The sequence below is a fragment of the Pecten maximus genome, chromosome 1 (assembly GCF_902652985.1).
Source record: "Pecten maximus chromosome 1, xPecMax1.1, whole genome shotgun sequence".
Classification (NCBI taxonomy): domain Eukaryota; kingdom Metazoa; phylum Mollusca; class Bivalvia; order Pectinida; family Pectinidae; genus Pecten; species Pecten maximus.
In genome coordinates this window covers 38,026,169-38,047,396 of record NC_047015.1, presented here as the reverse complement: position 1 = coordinate 38,047,396, position 21,228 = coordinate 38,026,169, and the positions used below count along the sequence as shown (strand labels likewise).

Here is a 21,228-nt window from a genome sequence, read left to right as displayed (position 1 = left end):
ATGAGCACTTTTGGCCTTTTTATATGTGAATTTAAATCTTAAGCCAACAAGATATATTATTTGTCTCATTCTTTACTATCTTCAGTTAGACATATAAATATAACATGCCAGTTATTCTGGAAATCAAATAAAAGAGCAAGCATTGCTTAACTTAACCTAATTAGTTTTATATGTCTCATGGTGTTGTTCTAAATAAGTTCTTAACACACTTTTTATTTTTATTTTACTTTAAGGTTTTATTTCACTTTGAAGTTTTCCTTGATTTAACAATGTGTTTAAATGTATTTTATAAATATTTAAAGCATGATGTGAAACAAAATTGTGTGTATGTATATATATATCTGTAGTTTGTAGTGAAGATGTGGCGTTTTTTGTGCTTGTAAATATTATAGATATAACTAACTGATCATGAAATTCAGCCTGTGACCTTGTAGAATCTTACATGATCCAGGTTAGATTTTCAGTGAAGTCTATAGGTGTTATCCTAGTAATCAGTTTTGTGCTATAAGCTAATTAAGATATTCATTTATTTTATGTCTGGAGTAAGAATGTTTGAAAAGGGCTGTGTATATCATACTAATATTGTATACCATATTTATTCCAAAAGACACCCAAAATATAAACAAACAAGTTGGAACTAGGTTTTTTGGAATAAGTATTGTTTTGGTTGAATGGAAGCTAATATTAAGGTATAATTTGATAGAAATGCTGCATGAACGATGCATTATTACACAATCAGTAGAGCCTTGTTAGTGCCGCTGCTTCCTGAACAAAGGGTCTAACACCTTGCTGCTGTCTAAGTTCCGGTTCATACAAATCAATATTTGTTTGTCATGATAAAGTCAGACATTTTTGTGAACACAGTAGACGGATGTTTACCTTTAATCAGGTCCAGAGGCACCGAGATGGCTTTTCTGTATCATTATTTCTACATTTCAGCACTTCTTGTTTTACATAGATTACAAGGTTTTATTTTGTTGAATATTTTAGGGTGTTTGGTTGAGACAGAATGATACAGTTGATGTTTTTACTGACTCTAGTTAAATGCACTATAGGGCAATGTCTGGTAAAGATATAGAGTTAAAATGCTGATATTGTCTTAATAACGGAAACATTTTATTTCATACCTGTATAAAAGAAGCTATTTCTGCTTCACTTGTTCAATTGTTATGTTGAAAGATGTTGCCCATGACTGTTTGCATCACTCATAGATTTTTACTTTTTGAGGTAAAACTAACTGTAGGAGAATTTTTGAATTTGATATATATACACAATGACATTTGTTCTTACTAATTCTAACAATACTAGATCAGAAATGTTTGGAGATTGATTCTGACATCTACCTAGCTGCCAATCACACATGTTAATTGCATATTTTTTTTTCTTTTAATCTTTTAAAAAAAATCCAATAATACAGCTGATAATGATCTTGACCGAAAATTTCGCCTGCCAAGAACAACCCATATTGGGGGAGAAGAAGAAATGCTCTCCCTCCAAGATATTATATCAAGATTGGAGGTAAGATGATTTGTGAAAAGTGTCTTAGTAAGAAATATGTAATTTGGCACCATATCAAATCGGTTTAGAAAAATATTTCCATTTTAAATTTAAAGTAATGAGTTCAGTTTACAAATGTTGCTTTGTAAACAATTTCAATTCTATCTTTCTGAAGTCTATAGGTACCGAGCTCCAAGAACATTGGCATAAAATCAGTGGAATTATTTAATATAACTGTGGATTGCTACAATCAATATTTTTGTTGTTTTATTTTGTTATACTTTTTCTGCTGTGCTCAGAATGTATATTGCCGCCATATTGGACTGGAATACATGTTCATCAACAACCTAGAACAAACAGACTGGATTAAGAGCAAGTTTGAGAAGCCAGGAATCATGGAGTTTACAAATGAAGAAAAGCGTCTGATAATGGCCCGTCTCATTCGCTCAACCAGGTACATGTATATTCCTTAAGGAAAAACTACTGCTAAATCACTACTATCTTTCCTTTACTGATCTATACATGTATCCTGATTCGGACATATTTTTGGATAGTGAGATAGCTTGTATAGGCTACACCTGTTGCCCAATTCCCTTTGTGTTAAAATCTGCACAATGAAATATTATGAAATGCAAATATCCTAGTAATTAAAAAAAAAATAAGTTTGTAAAGATCTGTCAATTTTGAATGACACATGTATGACCCTATTTACAGGTTTGAGGACTTTCTGGCCAAGAAGTGGTCGTCGGAGAAAAGATTTGGGCTAGAGGGCTGTGAGGTCCTCATTCCGGCCCTCAAAACTATTGTAGACTCGTGTACAGAGTGGGGTGTGGACACCTTCCATGTCGGCATGTCTCACAGGTAGGGGTCAGCATATTGAAATAAGTTTTGTTATGCCAAGGTATTTTCTGCATTCGTTTACCATGGGTAATTGTGATTTCCTGGTAGAACATTATTTTGATGAAGACATAATATATGAGAATACAGAGAGCTGGAATGGTTCTCAGCATTTTTGATAGTTTGGGCTTTATTAAATTACCTTATATATGGGATTATAAGTCTCCATTTGTAATCCAGAGGAGACTGTAGGTCTATCCATGTGTACTACTAGAGGAGACTGTAGGTCTATCCATGTGTACTACTAGAGGAGACTGTAGGTTTATCCATGTGTACTACTAGAGGAGACTAGGTATATCCATGTGTACTACTAGAGGAGACTGTAGGTCTATCCATGTGTACTACTAGAGGAGACTGTAGGTCTATCCATGTGTACTACTAGAGGAGACTAGGTTTATCCATGTGTACTACTAGAGGAGACTGTAGGTCTATCCATGTGTACTACTAGAGGAGACTGTAGGTTTATCCATGTGTACTACTAGAGGAGACTGTAGGTTTATCCATGTGTACTACTAGAGGAGACTAGGTATATCCATGTGTACTACTAGAGGAGACTGTAGGTCTATCCATGTGTACTACTAGAGGAGACTAGGTTTATCCATGTGTACTACTAGAGGAGACTGTAGGTCTATCCATGTGTACTACTAGAGGAGACTGTAGGTTTATCCATGTGTACTACTAGAGGAGACTGTAGGTTTATCCATGTGTACTACTAGAGGAGACTAGGTCTATCCATGTGTACTACTAGAGGAGACTGTAGGTTTATCCATGTGTACTACTAGAGGAGACTAGGTCTATCCATGTGTACTACTAGAGGAGACTGTAGGTCTATCCATGTGTACTACTAGAGGAGACTGTAGGTCTATCCATGTGTACTACTAGAGGAGACTGTAGGTTTATCCATGTGTACTACTAGAGGAGACTAGGTCTATCCATGTGTACTACTAGAGGAGACTAGGTCTATCCATGTGTACTACTAGAGACTGTAGGTCTATCCATGTGTACTACTAGAGGAGACTGTAGGTTTATCCATGTGTACTACTAGAGGAGACTGTAGGTTTATCCATGTGTACTACTAGAGGAGACTGTAGGTTTATCCATGTCTACTACTAGAGGAGACTGTAAGTCTATCCATGTGTACTACTAGAGGAGACTGTAGGTCTATCCATGTGTACTACTAGAGGAGACTGTAGGTCTATCCATGTGTACTACTAGAGGAGACTAGGTTTATACATGTGTACTACTAGAGGAGACTGTAGGTTTATCCATGTGTACTACTAGAGGAGACTGTAGGTTTATCCATGTGTACTACTAGAGGAGACTGTAGGTCTATCCATGTGTACTACTAGAGGAGACTAGGTTAATCCATGTGTACTACTAGAGGAGACTGTAGGTTTATCCATGTGTACTACTAGAGGAGACTGTAGGTTTATCCATGTGTACTACTAGAGGAGACTGTAGGTTTATCCATGTGTACTACTAGAGGAGACTGTAGGTTTATCCATGTGTACTACTAGAGGAGACTGTAGGTTTATCCATGTGTACTACTAGAGGAGACTGTAGGTTTATCCATGTGTACTACTAGAGGAGACTGTAGGTTTATCCATGTGTACTACTATAGGAGACTGTAGGTTTATCCATGTGTACTACTAGAGGAGACTGTAGGTTTATCCATGTGTACTACTAGAGGAGACTAGGTCTATCCATGTGTACTACTAGAGGAGACTAGGTCTATCCATGTGTACTACTAGAGGAGACTAGGTTTATCCATGTGTACTACTAGAGGAGACTGTAGGTCTATCCATGTGTACTACTAGAGGAGACTGTAGGTTTATCCATGTGTACTACTAGAGGAGACTGTAGGTCTATCCATGTGTACTACTAGAGGAGACTGTAGGTTTATCCATGTGTACTACTAGAGGAGACTGTAGGTCTATCCATGTGTACTACTAGAGGAGACTGTAGGTCTATCCATGTGTACTACTAGAGGAGACTGTAGGTTTATCCATGTGTACTACTAGAGGAGACTGTAGGTCTATGCATGTGTACTACTAGAGGAGACTAGGTTTATCCATGTGTACTACTAGAGGAGACTAGGTTTATCCATGTGTACTACTAGAGGAGACTGTAGGTCTATCTATGTGTACTACAAGAGGAGACTAGGTCTATCCATGTGTACTACTAGAGGAGACTGTAGGTTTATCCATGTGTACTACTAGAGGAGACTGTAGGTCTATCCATGTGTACTACTAGAGGAGACTGTAGGTCTATCCATGTGTTCTACTAGAGGAGACTAGGTTTATCCATGTGTACTACTAGAGGAGACTGTAGGTTTATCCATGTGTACTACTAGAGGAGACTAGGTTTATACATGTGTACTACTAGAGGAGACTGTAGGTTTATCCATGTGTACTACTAGAGGAGACTAGGTCTATCCATGTGTACTACTAGAGGAGACTAGGTCTATCCATGTGTACTACTAGAGGAGACTGTAGGTCTATCCATGTGTACTACTAGAGGAGACTGTAGGTTTATCCATGTCTACTACTAGAGGAGACTGTAGGTTTATCCATGTGTACTACTAGAGGAGACTGTAGGTTTATCCATTTGTACTACTAGAGGAGACTAGGTTTATCCATGTGTACTACTAGAGGAGACTAGGTCTATCCATGTGTACTACTAGAGGAGACTGTAGGTCTATCCATGTGTACTACTAGAGGAGACTGTAGGTCTATCCATGTGTACTACTAGAGGAGACTGTAGGTTTATCCATGTGTACTACTAGAGGAGACTAGGTTTATCCATGTGTACTACTAGAGGAGACTAGGTTTATCCATGTGTACTACTAGAGGAGACTAGGTATATCCATGTGTACTACTAGAGGAGACTAGGTCTATCCATGTGTACTACTAGAGGAGACTGTAGGTCTATCTATGTGTACTACTAGAGGAGACTGTAGGTTTATCCATGTGTACTACTAGAGGAGACTAGGTCTATCTATGTGTACTACTAGAGGGGACTGTAGGTTTATCCATGTGTACTACTAGAGGAGACTGTAGGTCTATCTATGTGTACTACTAGAGGAGACTGTAGGTTTATCCATGTGTACTACTAGAGGAGACTGTAGGTCTATCTATGTGTACTACTAGAGGGGACTGTAGGTTTATCCATGTGTACTACTAGAGGAGACTGTAGGTCTATCTATGTGTACTACTAGAGGAGACTAGGTTTATCCATGTGTACTACTAGAGGAGACTAGGTCTATCCATGTGTACTACTAGAGGAGACTGTAGGTCTATCTATGTGTACTACTAGAGGAGACTAGGTCTATCCATGTGTACTACTAGAGGAGACTGTAGGTCTATCCATGTGTACTACTAGAGGAGACTGTAGGTCTATCCATGTGTACTACTAGAGGAGACTGTAGGTTTATCCATGTGTACTACTAGAGGAGACTGTAGGTCTATCTATGTGTACTACTAGAGGAGACTGTAGGTCTATCCATGTGTACTACTAGAGGAGACTAGGTTTATCTATGTGTACTACTAGAGGAGACTGTAGGTCTATCTATGTGTACTACAAGAGGAGACTGTAGGTCTATCTATGTGTACTACAAGAGGAGACTAGGTCTATCCATGTGTACTACTAGAGGAGACTGTAGGTTTATCCATGTGTACTACTAGAGGAGACTAGGTCTATCCATGTGTACTACTAGAGGAGACTGTAGGTCTATCTATGTGTACTACTAGAGGAGACTGTAGGTTTATCCATGTGTACTACTAGAGGAGACTAGGTTTATCCATGTGTACTACTAGAGGAGACTGTAGGTTTATCTATGTGTACTACTAGAGGAGACTGTAGGTCTATCCATGTGTACTACTAGAGGAGACTGTAGGTCTATCCATGTGTACTACTAGAGGAGACTGTAGGTTTATCCATGTGTACTACTAGAGGAGACTGTAGGTTTATCTATGTGTACTACTAGAGGAGACTGTAGGTCTATCCATGTGTACTACTAGAGGAGACTGTAGGTTTATCTATGTGTACTACTAGAGGAGACTAGGTCTATCCATGTGTACTACTAGAGGAGACTGTAGGTTTATCCATGTGTACTACTAGAGGAGACTGTAGGTTTATCTATGTGTACTACTAGAGGAGACTGTAGGTTTATCTATGTGTACTACTAGAGGAGACTGTAGGTCTATCTATGTGTACTACTAGAGGAGACTGTAGGTCTATCCATGTGTACTACTAGAGGAGACTAGGTCTATCCATGTGTACTACTAGAGGAGACTGTAGGTCTATCCATGTGTACTACTAGAGGAGACTGTAGGTTTGCAAACTGTTTAGTCTTGTGTGTATTGCTCTTTGTTCTTGTATTACATTGTCTTGGACAGATCTTATTGTTTCCAACTTTACCATGTGACTGCTTTTGTAGGTGTAGGTAGAGAAATTTGATTTCCTACCGCACTTATTAACAATTATTGAGTTTTATTCATCTTTGATTCCATAGTTTTCATTGAAGTGGAGGGGTATGATCTACCTTTTAGCAGCAGATAACATTTACTCATCATACCATGAAGCTGATCATAGCTCTTCATTGTTTATAGGGGACGTCTGAACGTGTTAGCAAACTTGTGCCGTATGCCTTTGGAAAAGATCTTTTGTCAGTTTGACTCCAAACTGGAGGCAGCTGACGAGGGGTCTGGAGATGTAAAATACCATCTGGGCATGTCACATGAGCGCCTTAACCGAGTCACGAACAAGAATATCAAAATTGCTGTAGTGGCCAATCCGTCCCACTTGGAGGCTGTTGACCCAGTAGTCCAGGGCAAGACGAAGGCAGAGCAGTATTACCGTGGTGACACAGAGGGCAAAAGTGTAAGATAGCATTGGGAAATACAACTGTTTATTCTTTATACATGTAATGAATGCAAAATTGTTGGCAGATAAAAGCTTTTATTCAGAGAATTATTTTCAGGGTAAAAGGAGAGGTGTTCAGAAACTTTTGCAAATGACCTGTTTTCTCAGAAATGCTTTTCAAAATTAGAAAGCATTTTGTGTAGTTACCTTTGCTGATTTGTGGGCTGGGCCATCAGCATAAACCAAGTGATACTCCAGTGTACAGTGCATTTGCAAAAACTTTTGAACAGTCCTCGTATACAAATTTTCTTAGCAGATTTCTGGCCCATGAAAAACACCATACAAGTAATGCTTTGTTCAGCTGTTCCAGACTTCATTATTTTCAATGTTGACTACATGTATACAGGACAATACAAGTGTAAGTCAATACAGAATTAAAATGTACTTGGTTTTGATCTACCAAAATCGACAAAATCTGTTAAAATCTGTCTGCTGTCCATTTACAACCATCTTTGCTCCTCAACAGGTGATGAGCGTTCTGTTGCATGGTGATGCTGCGTTTGCCGGACAAGGTGTTGTGTACGAGACATTTCATTTGAGCGACCTGCCAGCCTACTCCACTCATGGTACCATTCATGTGGTTGTAAACAATCAGGTATGTCTCTTATTGGTCAGGAGTTATTTTTGTCTAACATGATTGGTCAGTTTTAATTCATCTCTCATCTGGATGTCTATGATTTTTATCCGGGAATAAAGGTCGTTTAAAGTGGCATTCCTTCGTTTAAAGAGGCATTCCTTCGTTTAAAGGGGCATTCCTTCGTTTAAAGGGGCATTCCTTCGTTTGAATAAAGTTTAAGTCATCAAAATGGAACTGATGGAAAATATTGATATTTCCCAAGTAGTAAAAGTTATAATTATTACATTAATGCGTCAGTTTTACTCTCAAGATAAACCAATGTTCTTCCAAGTGTTAAACCCTAAAAATTCTTAAATTGACTAATCACTAATTTCTGTACAGATAGACAGTATTTTTGTATGATTCATCATTTTTCTGTTTATATCTGCGTTAATTTCATTACTAGTAGCAGTGGCGTAGGAAGTCGTCAAAAAGTGGGGGGGGCAAAAATTTTTTTAACCTTAAATTTTACGCACTAAACAAATCGTATGCCATCTCCGCAAAATTAGCCAATAATTATCATTTCAACATCCCATGATAATTTTGATAATTTATGTAGTACAAAATAAGTTATTGACGCAAATCAGGATATATTATTTATGGCAAAACATGAATCACTAGGCCCGGCCAGGATTTTCGAAAGGGCGGGGGGTCCAGTAACTTAGTAATAATGCGAGCGCCGTAGGCGCGAGCCGATTTTTTTTTTTTTTTTTTACGAGGGGTCTGAGGGGCCGCCCAGCGGGTCCAGGGCAGCGCCCTGATAGGGTGTTCAAGGGGGTCTAAGCCCTCCGCGGAAAATGAATATAGCACATTTCCAATAATTCGGGATCAGGCGCGGATCCAGGAGTTTTCGGAAGGGGGGTCCAGTAATTAAGTGATCATGCTAGCGCCGTAGGCGCGAGTAGATTTTTTCCCCTTTTTGCGAGAGGTCTGGGGGCCGCCCAGCGGGTCCCAGGGTGGCGAAGCCCCCCTGTGGATCTGCAATCGAAAGGGGGGGCAGTAATTTAGTGATACAGCGAGCGCCGTAGGAGCGAGGCGAATTTTTTTGGTATTTCCTCGTACCTGTCGGTAATTAGTATCACTCTATTCACATTAAAACCGCGCATTCTTATTCATGTTGTGTTTCTGTCTTGTTCTCATTATGAACTCAATTAAGTTCACAAATTATCATCAACTTATTGAATCTATGTGATGAGGTTAAGCAAAATTTCGTATTAAGATATAAATATTGACTTACCAGGCTCTATTGCAGACGACCGACACACAGGTCTGAGGATTGATATACTAGTATAAAAGTCGGAATGTTCCGGATGTACAAGATAAAGTTTTTATCGTTGCCTTCAAGAAAACATTATCGGTTCGAAAATATACAGATATTTATCGAAATGAATATATAAATTCGTGTTTTTTCCCCTTTTTTAGATTTTGGATGTCAAAAAGTGGGGGGGCAAAAAGATATGTTTGCCCACCCACTGTAAAAAGTGGGGGGGCAATTGCCCCCCCTGCCCCCCCGCTTCCTACGCCACTGAGTAGGCACAAACGCTCATATAATCCTTGTTAGGACATAGATTTCATCAATAGAAATTTTGAGTGTCTGAACAAAGGAATGCCCCTTTTAAAAGTATTAGAATAATATCATTCTATTACCTGTAAATGTGTTTGCTTTAAAGCATTAATTCTGTATGTTTGTCTGAATTATTGAGTGCATTTTCAATGGTCTATTGATTGATATTATCACGTTATGATAAGAAAAATGATGAGGCTTTAATATCTCGCCACCTGTTTCCCAGCTAGAACTGCTTGTTTATAAGACAGGTTTACGAGAACAATGTCAAGAAACTTCTGAAATGATTAATCTATTACCTACAATCATTGCATAGTGGGTGAACTGTGGAAGTAATTACTGTATTACAGAGATTCTCAGAGCTCTATATTAAAAAAAGAGATAAAAATAGTTTTTTATTGATCACCATTCTTGTTGTGCTTGATTACAGATTGGCTTCACCACTGACCCACGTATGGCACGGTCGTCCCCATACTGTACCGACGTGGCTCGTGTTGTAAATGCTCCGATCTTCCATGTCAATGCCGATTATCCAGAGGAGGTGGTGTATGTGTGTAAGGTTGCTGCAGAGTGGAGGGCAAAGTTTGGCAAGGATGTTGTTATAGACCTGGTACGCGTCATATCATTGGTCAGATCCCAGTTTAACCGTAAAATCAGAATGTCTGAAGATGCTTACTGTTCTGAGTGTCTTTGTCAATATTTTGCCTGTGTTTAATATTGTTATAACTTTAATCATTATAACTTATAATTTCTTTTTATAGTCACCATTACATGTTGTATGTAATTTTTTTTTAGGTCATCTGACCCAAAGGTGTAGGATGAGAATTTGTGATCATAGTGAGAAAAAAATTCATATTGACTTCATACAATTTCTTTATTTAATTGTTTGTAATGTAAGTGTGTTCTTCACCTGTATCATAATACTTTGATTTGTGTTTTAATCCAGGTATGCTATCGTCGATTTGGACACAATGAGACTGATGAGCCCATGTTTACCCAGCCTCTCATGTACAAAAAGATCAACAAACAACCCACTGTCTTGTCCAAGTACGCTGAAAAACTCATCAAGGAAAATGTTGTCAAACAACATGAATACGAGGTATGTAGTGACAAGTGTTGTCCAAAATTATTGTGTGCATAAAAAAAATAAAGTTAACATTACAAATCTTGTAGTAAGTGGGTTTTGAAACAAAAACCTTCATAAAAAGTGAGAGAAAATCCTGAAAAATTATATGGTTGGTTCTTATAAGTGTAATGAGCTGTCATAGACCTGGAAGCTCAGTTTAATGAATTTGGTGTCAAGATATAGAATAACCTTCAAGAGTTGTGTGGTCTCGGGACAAATACTTTTCTAACTTGTTGTTAATTTCGGCTACTGGTATTTTATGTTCAAATTATTGTAGTGTTTATCTATGTTATGTTTATTATAAAATTTTCTGTCATTTAAGGAAGAGGAAAAGAAATATGATACTATCTGTGAAACTGCATACATAGAGTCTAAGAAGCAGACCGCAGTGAAAAACTCAGATTGGCTTGACTCACCCTGGGGCGATTTCTTCAGTAACCAGGACCCAATGAAATACCCAACAACTGGAGTCAGTGAGGACGTTCTTACACATATTGGAAATCAAGTCAGTACTGCACCGGAAAACTTCGACATTCACGGAGGTAAAACATGGCTCTGTCTCTGATTTATCTGCCTGGTAATGAGCGTAGATTTTAAATATCAGTCACTGATGTTTCGGGATAAGTTATAGGTATTGTGTTTCCTCATTCATAGTAGCCACTGTTATAGCGGATTTTCAGGAAACTATTCCAGATTCTTCACTATCAAAGAAATCACAATATGCTATTATTTTACCAGGTATAGAACATATTTTACAAGCAGTGTAGGTCAAAGTTTAAGAAACAGCAATGTATTATTGATGTTAGAAAATAATGAAATCCAACAACTTCCAAAAACATTATTGGAATTCAAAAGACATTATCTGGAAACTTCAATTTTGATTCACTATTTACTCTTAATTTTCATTTTGTTGAGAAACTAAACCTCCTTATCTACCTTGACGTTACAGGTCTGAAGCGAGTGTTACGTGGTAGAGCAGACATGGTAAAAAACAGAATGGCTGACTGGGCCTTAGGTGAAGCATTGGCCTTCGGTTCATTGGTCAAGGAAAGCATTCATGTCCGACTCAGTGGACAGGATGTGGAGAGAGGCACATTCAGGTGCGTAGCTTTAACAATAAACTAACCAACATCTCTCTTTCCCTCATATTTTCTTTTCGTTTTATTCTCTAATTATTTGAGGCGAATTTTTTTTATCAAAATTTTAACAAACCATAGTTTTAAAGCCTGAATTTTATGATTTTGGAAATTTAAATGCCATACATGTATTGCTGTACTTGGATAGAAATATTAAAAGTATATCTTTGAAACTTGTGTATATTGGCTGTTTAATGAAAGCAAAATTTATTTTTTATAACAAAAAATTCAACAAATCATTTTTTCACATCCTGAATTTTATGACTCTGGAAAATTAAAAACCATACATGTATTGCTGCACTTTATAGTAATATTGAAAGTAAATTATTGACACTAAGATGTATGTTGGCTGTTTAAATGATGATGCAATCTATTTTTTTTTTAATCTTCTTTTTGATGTATGAGAAACGTAAATGTAAAGAAATTGATAATTATCTCCCCTGAACTGACCTTTCACAGTCATCGCCACTGTGTGCTGCATCACCAGAACAAGGACAAGGTCACTTACGAACCACTTAACCACCTCTACCCAAACCAGGCCGAGTTCAAAGCCCACAACAGTTCACTGTCTGAGTTTGGTGTCCTTGGTAAGTACAAATTACATGGAAATGCCAATTAAACAGGGTATGCCTGTCATCACAATTATATAGGATTCGGAAGGAAAACAATCTTTGAGCAATATCTGTAATAGATATTTTACAGAAATATAAGGATAGAAAGCAGTGATGTGTTTGATGTCAAATTTAATTACCACAATACTAAAAAAAATAATGTAATGATAGAATTACGAATACAGTTCAGAGGGGCTGTAATTTCATTATGAAGAAATAAAGAGTGAATCATGTTAGTTATGATAAGCTCATATGTGAAATACTATGACACTTTACATGAAGTCCTTTATACAAACGACTGTAATAATACGTTATTATTACAGTTTCTGTTTAGGGTTTGATCATGGCTATTCCACTGACAAACCTAATGCTCTGATTATCTGGGAGGCTCAGTTTGGGGACTTCCACAACACTGCCCAGTGTATCATTGACCAGTTCATCTGTAGTGGTCAAGCAAAGTGGACACGCCAGAGTGGACTTGTCATGTTGCTTCCTCACGGTTATGATGGCATGGTCAGTATGGCAACAGCTACAAGTTTGTGATAATGTACAATATTTATGTAAATTCTAGACCTTACCCTTAGGCACTTTACAGTAAAATGACATGATTAATAAAAGACATGTTAAAAAAACGAAAAAATAAGGAAAAAAAAATTTCATACGTCCATCTGGTTCCTTTTCTGGAAAACAAGAGGATCTATTCAACAATATCATGTAGAGCTGATGCACTAATTAGGTTAATTTGTCCCAAAAATGTCCAGAATTAAAAAGTCATACCTTTGTAACCAATGTTTTTAATACCTGGATTGCATTACTGGAATATATTGTTTGATGAAGTATGTTTTTCCCCCATAGGGCCCAGAACACTCAAGTGCCAGACTGGAAAGATTCCTTCAGATGTCCAGTGATGACTCCGATCACTATCCTGTAAGTATGACCACACCATTCAATGACCCTCAAAGGCTATGCACCAAATAATCCACCACAGGCCCAGACCAGTTACAGGCCTAGACCAGTTACAGGCCCAGACCGGTTACAGGCCCAGACCCGTTACAGGCCCAGACCAGTTACAGGCCTAGACCAGTTATAGGCCCAGATCAGTTACAGGCCCAGACCACCAGATCAGTTACAGGCCCAGACCACCAGATCAGTTACAGGCCCAGATCAGTTACAGGCCCGGACCACCAGATCAGTTACAGGCCTAGACCAGTTACAGGCCCAGACCAGTTACAGGCCCAGACCAGTTACAGGCCCAGATCAGTTACAGGCCCAGACCAGTTACAGGCCCAGACCAGTTACAGGCCCAGATCAGTTACAGACCCAGACCAATTATTCTAAGACAAGATACAAGCTCTACAACCATGCACTGATCACACTTAATAGGACTGACAATGACTAATCCTTTATGACCTACCCCACACAGCATTTTGATAGATCGTATACCTATGGTGTTATCTATAACCGGGTAACTATACAAAATGTTAAAATTATTTTAACTGCTTAACCCATATCAATGGCAGCTCTATTATGTCATACAATTAAAAAACCTAGGGAATTATTATGGGTTTGTTGGACAGATTTTGTTTAGAAAATTAGCAATCATTTGTCAAATAAATATCCCATTCGATTGGCTTGAATTATTTGTGCAGGTGGAAAATGAGAACTTTGAGATGCAGCAACTGTATGACATCAACTGGTTTGTGTGTATGCTGTCAACTCCTGCAAATATATTCCATGTCTTGCGCCGACAGATTGCTCTCCCTTTCAGGAAACCTGTAAGTAGAAGTCCTTTAATGATGTTCAAGGTCAAATTTTGTAGAAAACTTTACATTTTGCAATAAATTTGAAACTGTGGTCCAATCTGCTCCCTAATTTAAGTGAATACTATAGAAAAAAACTTAACAAGCATTAGTGACTTAATCAATATGTTTTCATAGTTTTGAATTGTTCAGAAGCATTGTCTTAGTTCTGTTTTGAATTGTTAACAACTTAATATGTTTTGAGATATTTTTACAATAATGTATTCTCTTCCTTATCAAGCTGATTATTATGACGCCCAAGAACCTGCTACGTTTGCCTGAGGCACGGTCAAGTTTTGACGACATGTTGGAAGGCACCAAGTTCCAGCGTGTCATACCAGAGGCTGGGGATATCATCAGAGAATCCAAACGCTGTAAAGAAACTGATCTTCTGTAGTGGGAAGGTCTACTATGAACTGGTCAAGGAGAGAGATTTAAAGGGCAACGCAGATAAAATTGCCATTTCTAGGATAGAACAGGTGCCTGACAATAATTCTGTGTCTTTTTAGTATGTGTTGAATCACTAGAGTAAACACAACTACTGGAGCATATAAACTATTTTCACAGGGTTCTGATTTTCACTATGTTTGATGTTAGAATGAAATTGTTAGGAATAAATACAGTGATTATGATCTTCCATTTCATATCTGTAAAAAAGACATCTTTTTGCTTCAAATATTTGGTAAATTTTAAAAAGAAAAATAACAGTCGTCACTGTAGTTACATATGGTATATTGGTTGGTTGGATGTACCTCAGTTTGTCAGCTCCCTATGTTGATATTGATTTACTTACATACCTACAATTGTTACTTCTGTCTTTGTTTATGTGTTGATAACTAGACATGTAGGTAAATCTGAGGTGGCTTTCATTTCTATTTTGTAATTTTATAAGTTTAATGAAGAATTTTATTTGAGGTTGGTTGAAGATGAAAATTAATATCAAAAAGGAAATACAGTTAGGTTGTCACAGAGAGTGTGGAGCATCTGTTTATTGGTTTGTTTGTATCCCTTTGTAGATTTCGCCATTCCCATACGACCTGGTGAGGAAGGAGATTGAGAAATACCCCAGAGCTAAAATCAATTTTGTCCAGGAGGAGCATAAGAATATGGGAGCCTGGACCTATGTACAGCCTCGCATAGCCACTGTGCTTAAGCACATCAACTCCAAACGTGAAGCCAAGTGAGTCTTGAATATATTACTCTTTGGAACGAAATGTATGTTTTGGGAAGTGTTATACTGCTACCCTTCATCAATCTTTCCACCTATAAATTGGTTTGCCATTCACTCATTCCTTTGTATGAATGTCTGTTTGGGTTAAATATAAAAAACTGACATGTTTTGAGCATAAATTCTGGGAGTGGGGGCATGCATGTTTCTCATTCTCTACTTAATCACTGGTTTAAATGCAATTAACATTTTTATGTCAAATATGTAGACCACCTTTTTCATGCAGATCTATCTTTTGTAGATATGTTGGACGAGACCCTTCAGCCGCTGCAGCTGCTGGCAACAAACAACTTCACATGCAGGAGCTCTCAAAATTCCTCAATGAAGCAGTGCACATTTAAAGGGAGGCAATCAAGATCTATGATTAAAAAAAGGGAGAAAAGAATTCAACTTAAATTTTTTTTTTTAAATATCAAAAGAAACAGACTTGCAGAAAGATTTTGTATAATTCATGCTACAAGTTTCTATCCTAAAGGTCATGTGACATTGTGATTGGTTACTGCTGGATACTGTTGGTGTTGTCATGAATACCATAGTTATTCAAGTTTTTGTCTCTTGCTGCCACAGCAAATGCTCGATCTGATTTTTGTGGGGACAACACAACAATATTTCAGTGTTTACTTTAGATCCACATAGCAATTTGTCTTAGCTCTGTACACAGCACAACCTATAGGTATCGTTACATGGAGACTGGTGGATATTGTTCCATTACAGGATTCCATTTGTACAAGACTTCGTGTGATCCCCGAGACTAGTGCCAGCTCAATTACATGAAAGACCAGTTAAAGTTTGTCATGTGATCAGTTGATATTCAAACTAGGCCTAAGTTTTGTTTATTGAGTCACCATCTTTACACATCTGACCATATCACCCACTATTGCAAAATCAATTGACTCAAGGTTTAGAAAGTCACATGGCGCTTCTTAGATACTGGAAATTTTATCAAATATATGTTTGTTGGAATTACAAAATCAGTATTAAGTAAATGAAGTTGTTCATCACTTCAGCTGTCAAGTTTGCATCCAACAGGTAACCATGTCAAGAAGACTTGAAAATGTCTATGATGATGAACATACCTTGTTCATTTTCTTTGTCTACATGTTTACAAAACAAATCTCCACAAGATTGAGCTTTGTCTACATGTTAACAAAACAAATCTCCACAAGATTGAGCTTTGTCTACATGTTTACAAAACAAACCTCAACAAGATTGAGCTTTGTCTACATGTTAACAAAACAAACCTCAACAAGATTGAGCTTTGTCTACATGTTAACAAAACTAATCTCAACAAGATTGAGCTTTGTCTACATGTTAACAAAACTAATCTCAACAAGATTGAGCTTTGTCTACATGTTAACAAAACTAATCTCAACAAGATTGAGCTTTGTCTACATGTTAACAAAACAAATCTCCACAAGATTGAGCAACATAACACTACCAAACATAAAAATTAAGTTTCAATTTTAATTTGATAAGCTAACAGATAGAGTCTCCTAGTTAAACAACCTGATGTATTATGACTCACTTTACTGTATTTTGATGGATGGTAATCATATGTAGACAAGTATTTATAAAATCACAAGTCAGACCTGAATTGGATGAAATGGTAACTCCACTGATTTAACAAACACCTGGTTAGACATTTTAACAGATTGTATATTTAAACAAAACATAATCACATGGCTTCAGGTTGCACCAACTGCCCTCTATTTATTTTGTGGTTTGAGCTGGGGACTGTTAAAACATTGAATACCAGGTATATTTTTGTTGGCGTGTATATATTTTATCTGGGTTTCTAATTAAACTACAAGCATCTGCTGTAAATATGTGTTAAAAAGAGGGCTCAGTTGCTCAGGATAGTTTGATAAAATCATAACATATTTTCACAAATTATTTAATGCTTCACTTTTGGAAGATAAGAAGTTACAATTTTATCTTTCCACTGTAAGATTTTTTTTCATTTGACTTGTAGTTCAGCTAATATTGGTTTGAGCTTCTGAGATCTGATGTTTTATATAACAACTGTTTCCTGTTTTGTTCCTGGTCCATGAGCATTTTAGTCTGAGTTTAACAATGAATTTATACATTGGTCAATGTACATTGTATTTAAATCATTGAATGACCAGTAAGAAATTTACTTACATTACCTCCCCTTACATAATGAGGAAATAATTACTTCCCCTTGATTAAAAAACAGTCCAGTGTTGTTGAAACATGGAGAATATAACGTATGTGTGTTCGGTTGATTTTCTTTGGTCATCGTAAGAAACCAATAATCAGGATTTTACAGTTATTTCAATGTATAGCTAGTTGAGACCATGATAAAGTTGCCAGTATCTAGTTCTTGTTTTACTCTGCTAAACATAAATTCCAAGCTGTGACATTGTGAATGACTTCATCACAAAAATTACTTTCATACCACCAAAATCTCTTGGGAGGAAATTGCATGATATTATAAAGTAATGGAGTTTCAGTGTATATTTGTCACAAAATGCCATAAAAAGTTTGTGTTCTGATGTACATATGATCTCCATATATTTGTCTTTTAAAACAAGTTGATAAATTGATGATAAGATTCTCGAGCTGTGTTGTGTTGGCCTCTTAGAAGGCTCTTAATTAGCCCCAAATTGACTTAAAATGGGATGAATATTGAATGGATTACATAAAAGTTTAGGATGGGGAGACGGATGGTGTTGGTAATATAGCCTAGGTAGATTCTATTTAGGATAGGTGAGTCTAGGAAACCAGATAATATAGCCTAGGTAAATCCTATTTAGGATAGGTGAATCTAGGAAACCAAGTAATATAGCCTAGGTTAATTCTGTTTAGGACAGGTGAGTCTAGTAAACCAGGTAATGTAGCCTAGGTTAATTCTGTTTAGGACAGGTGAGTCTAGTAAACCAGGTAATGTAGCCTAGGTAAATCCTATTTAGGATAGGTGAATCTAGGAAACCAGGTAATATAGCCTAGGTTAATTCTGTTTAGGACAGGTGAGTCTAGTAAACCAGGTAATGTAGCCTAGGTAAATCCTGTTTAGGATAGGTGAGTCTAGTAAACCAGGTAATATAGCCTAGGTTAATTCTGTTTAGGATAGGTGAGTCTAGTAAACCAGGTAATGTAGCCTAGGTAATTCTGTTTAGGATAGGTGAGTCTAGGAAACCAGGTAATGTAGCCTAGGTAAATCCTGTTTAGGATAGGTGAATCTAAGAAACCAGGTAATGTAGCCTAGGTAAATCCTGTTTAGGATAGGTGAGTCTAGGAAACCAGGTAATGTAGCCTAGGTAAATCCTGTTTAGGATAGGTAAGTCTAGGGAACCATGTAATATAGCCTAGGTAAATCCTGTTTAGGATAGGTAAGTCTAGGAAACCAGGTAATATAGCCTAGGTAAATCCATTCGGAACTCCTCGGGTGTATTTTTGAAGAAGACAAAAGGAGACGTTCCGGATGAGGTAAATCCTGTTTAGGATAAGTAAGTCTAGGAAACCAGATCTGCAGTTTATATTCAGTGGCATTTTTGTTTTGACTTTTTACTCATTGGCTTCAATTGTTTGAATTATATTGTAATTTAAATGGACTGATTCTGTGATTGTTTAATACATGGCTAGAGTTTGGAATATATTGGAACAGTTAAAAATCTATCTGTTTTGTTGCATTTATGAGTTTTAAGCAGGTTCAAAATTCTACTGAAAAAACAAATCCAAAATTAGTATGGTCACTCAAAATACATCGCTATCGTGACAATCAGACAACCAATTAGGGTGGTTTTTACAGAGATGGGATACATGTATTTTTTTGCCACTCTACCAATTATTCATACCGGTAACATAATAAGTATTAGGTGATAGGAAATCCAAGGATTTTGTGAAGGTCAGCATTTATATATTTGACCTTTGGAAATTAGATGTATTTGTAATGAGCAGTGCCTTTGTATGATAAAGGTAGATTTAGACTTTCCTACAATATTTGGTTGATTCTTTTGACAAATTGAATTCATTTTTACCAGAACTGGATTCAATAAATTAAAGTTCAAATTGATTCAACCAGCAGCTTTAAAATCTGTGTGTAAATGTTATGTACATATTTTATTTGACAGTCTTTTTCACTAGTTATCATGTTGGTTTTAATTTAAGATATTGTTAGTACTTTCTTTCCGCATCTATTATTTTTAGTTTTCAAAAAATTTTATTATTGATTTTGTTATCACTATAAATATTCCATTAAATATGGTAGCATTTCCTCTCTTTGAAATGTAATCTCATTTGTTTCATTTTATATGATTTTCAAAGAGTGCCAATTAAAATTGCTTTGCTGCAGATTTTTCAACAAAACTTTTAATGATGAACTTGTCAAATTTTGAGAAGTGGAATTGGTATTAAGAAATATTTTTAAAGAAGTTTGTTACCTTTTATGGGTTCCACTTTCAAACTAAATACTGTGTGGTTTCCAAATAACTTTTAACAAAGCCGATCATGCTTCAGTTCCTAGTTATCAACTACAAAAGTTTCTTGCAATCATTCACTTCTCAAATGTTATTACCAATAACAAGTTGACTGGTAGAAGCAAGGAGAAATTAATCAACAAGGTTATATTTACTTGTTTGTATCTTTAAAAGATCTGCAGTAAACTGTTTTTGATTGACCCATTTAAAACTGATTTCTCTGTATTATGATGGAAATAATTGAATAGACATGTCTGATACATATTGACATCACCTGCCCTATGAAAGGCTGTTTTATGATATTATTGTGAGCGAAATGTAAATTTTTCTGTAGATTTGTAGACTGAAAACAATGCCATTTGAGTTTTTACTCTGCCATAATTGATTCTCACCACAGAAAGTTAGAGCTATTATAAATTATGGTGGTAGATTACAATGAATGGCACGGTAATTTTAGTTTTTAATTCAGATCTATTTTACAACACAGAAATTGAGGATTGTGTATGATAGATATATATCGACTGATTATCAAAGTACTGAAAGTACTGCCAGATCTCTTATTCTGCTATATTATCATTCATAAATAATACAATAGTGGTTTACATCACTCAATTTTCTTTCAAGACAGAATTGTGTTACAGCAGATAAGGTAGCTTACATCAATTACACAAAACAAACTGTGTTTTCTTCTGGTCTGTAACAGTGGCACTCTCTATTTATATAATGGAACTGTGGTTTTTTTTCAATGACAAATTCCAGAATTAACATAAAAAATACATGAGAAACTAATTGTATTGTTGTTTGTAAAGAAGACCTTGTTTCTGGATATACATGGAGTTTTTGTATGATGCTCTTTCTAATTTGAGACATTATTCTGAGAAACTTAACTTCTTAGGGATTCACGACAGGGATTCCAGACATTCAATACATATAACTGACAGAAGCCATATTTAAAAGCACTTTATCCACTTTATGAGGTTGTATGGGTTGCTTTATGTGGATCTGCATTTTCACTGGTTCATTTATAGTGTGATTTTAAATGATTGAATACTACAATGCAGAAACCATATACCTTAACCCATGAAAGCACAAATTGACACAAAGGCACATGACATGGACTTGAGCAACATGTGTCTTGGTCACCAAGGGGCTGCAGTGACCTAGTGGTTAAGGTGTCAAGACACTTTGTCACTAGCCCTCCATCTCTAGGTTGCGAGATGGCAGTTAGTTGCCTGGCACTGACCATAGGTCAGTGGTTTTTCTCTGGATAACCCCTGCTTTCCTCCACCTCCAAAACCAGGCACGTCCTTAAATTACCTTAGCTGTTAATAGGATGTTTAATCTGTTATTTAAATGATCCCGCTGACTACTCTGTTGTAATTTAAATGATCT

The 21,228-nt window shown here is 36.7% G+C and overlaps 1 protein-coding gene across 1 annotated transcript in view; it reads left to right on the top strand.

Moving 5' to 3' along the window:
• Nucleotides 1–20,621, top strand: part of LOC117332760 (2-oxoglutarate dehydrogenase, mitochondrial-like) — a 38,103-nt gene extending 17,482 nt beyond the window's left edge. Inside the window, 17 exon segments of the mRNA XM_033891790.1 lie at nt 1,418–1,518; nt 1,797–1,951; nt 2,212–2,358; nt 7,005–7,275; nt 7,784–7,912; nt 9,928–10,107; nt 10,444–10,596; nt 10,946–11,165; nt 11,573–11,723; nt 12,219–12,346; nt 12,705–12,883; nt 13,226–13,297; nt 14,020–14,145; nt 14,411–14,521; nt 14,523–14,648; nt 15,186–15,349; nt 15,639–20,621. Of these exon segments, the coding sequence (XP_033747681.1) occupies nt 1,418–1,518; nt 1,797–1,951; nt 2,212–2,358; nt 7,005–7,275; nt 7,784–7,912; nt 9,928–10,107; nt 10,444–10,596; nt 10,946–11,165; nt 11,573–11,723; nt 12,219–12,346; nt 12,705–12,883; nt 13,226–13,297; nt 14,020–14,145; nt 14,411–14,521; nt 14,523–14,648; nt 15,186–15,349; nt 15,639–15,738 (2,513 nt within the window). The 3' untranslated portion in view covers nt 15,739–20,621.
• The last annotated feature ends 607 nt before the right edge of the window (nt 20,622–21,228 follow it).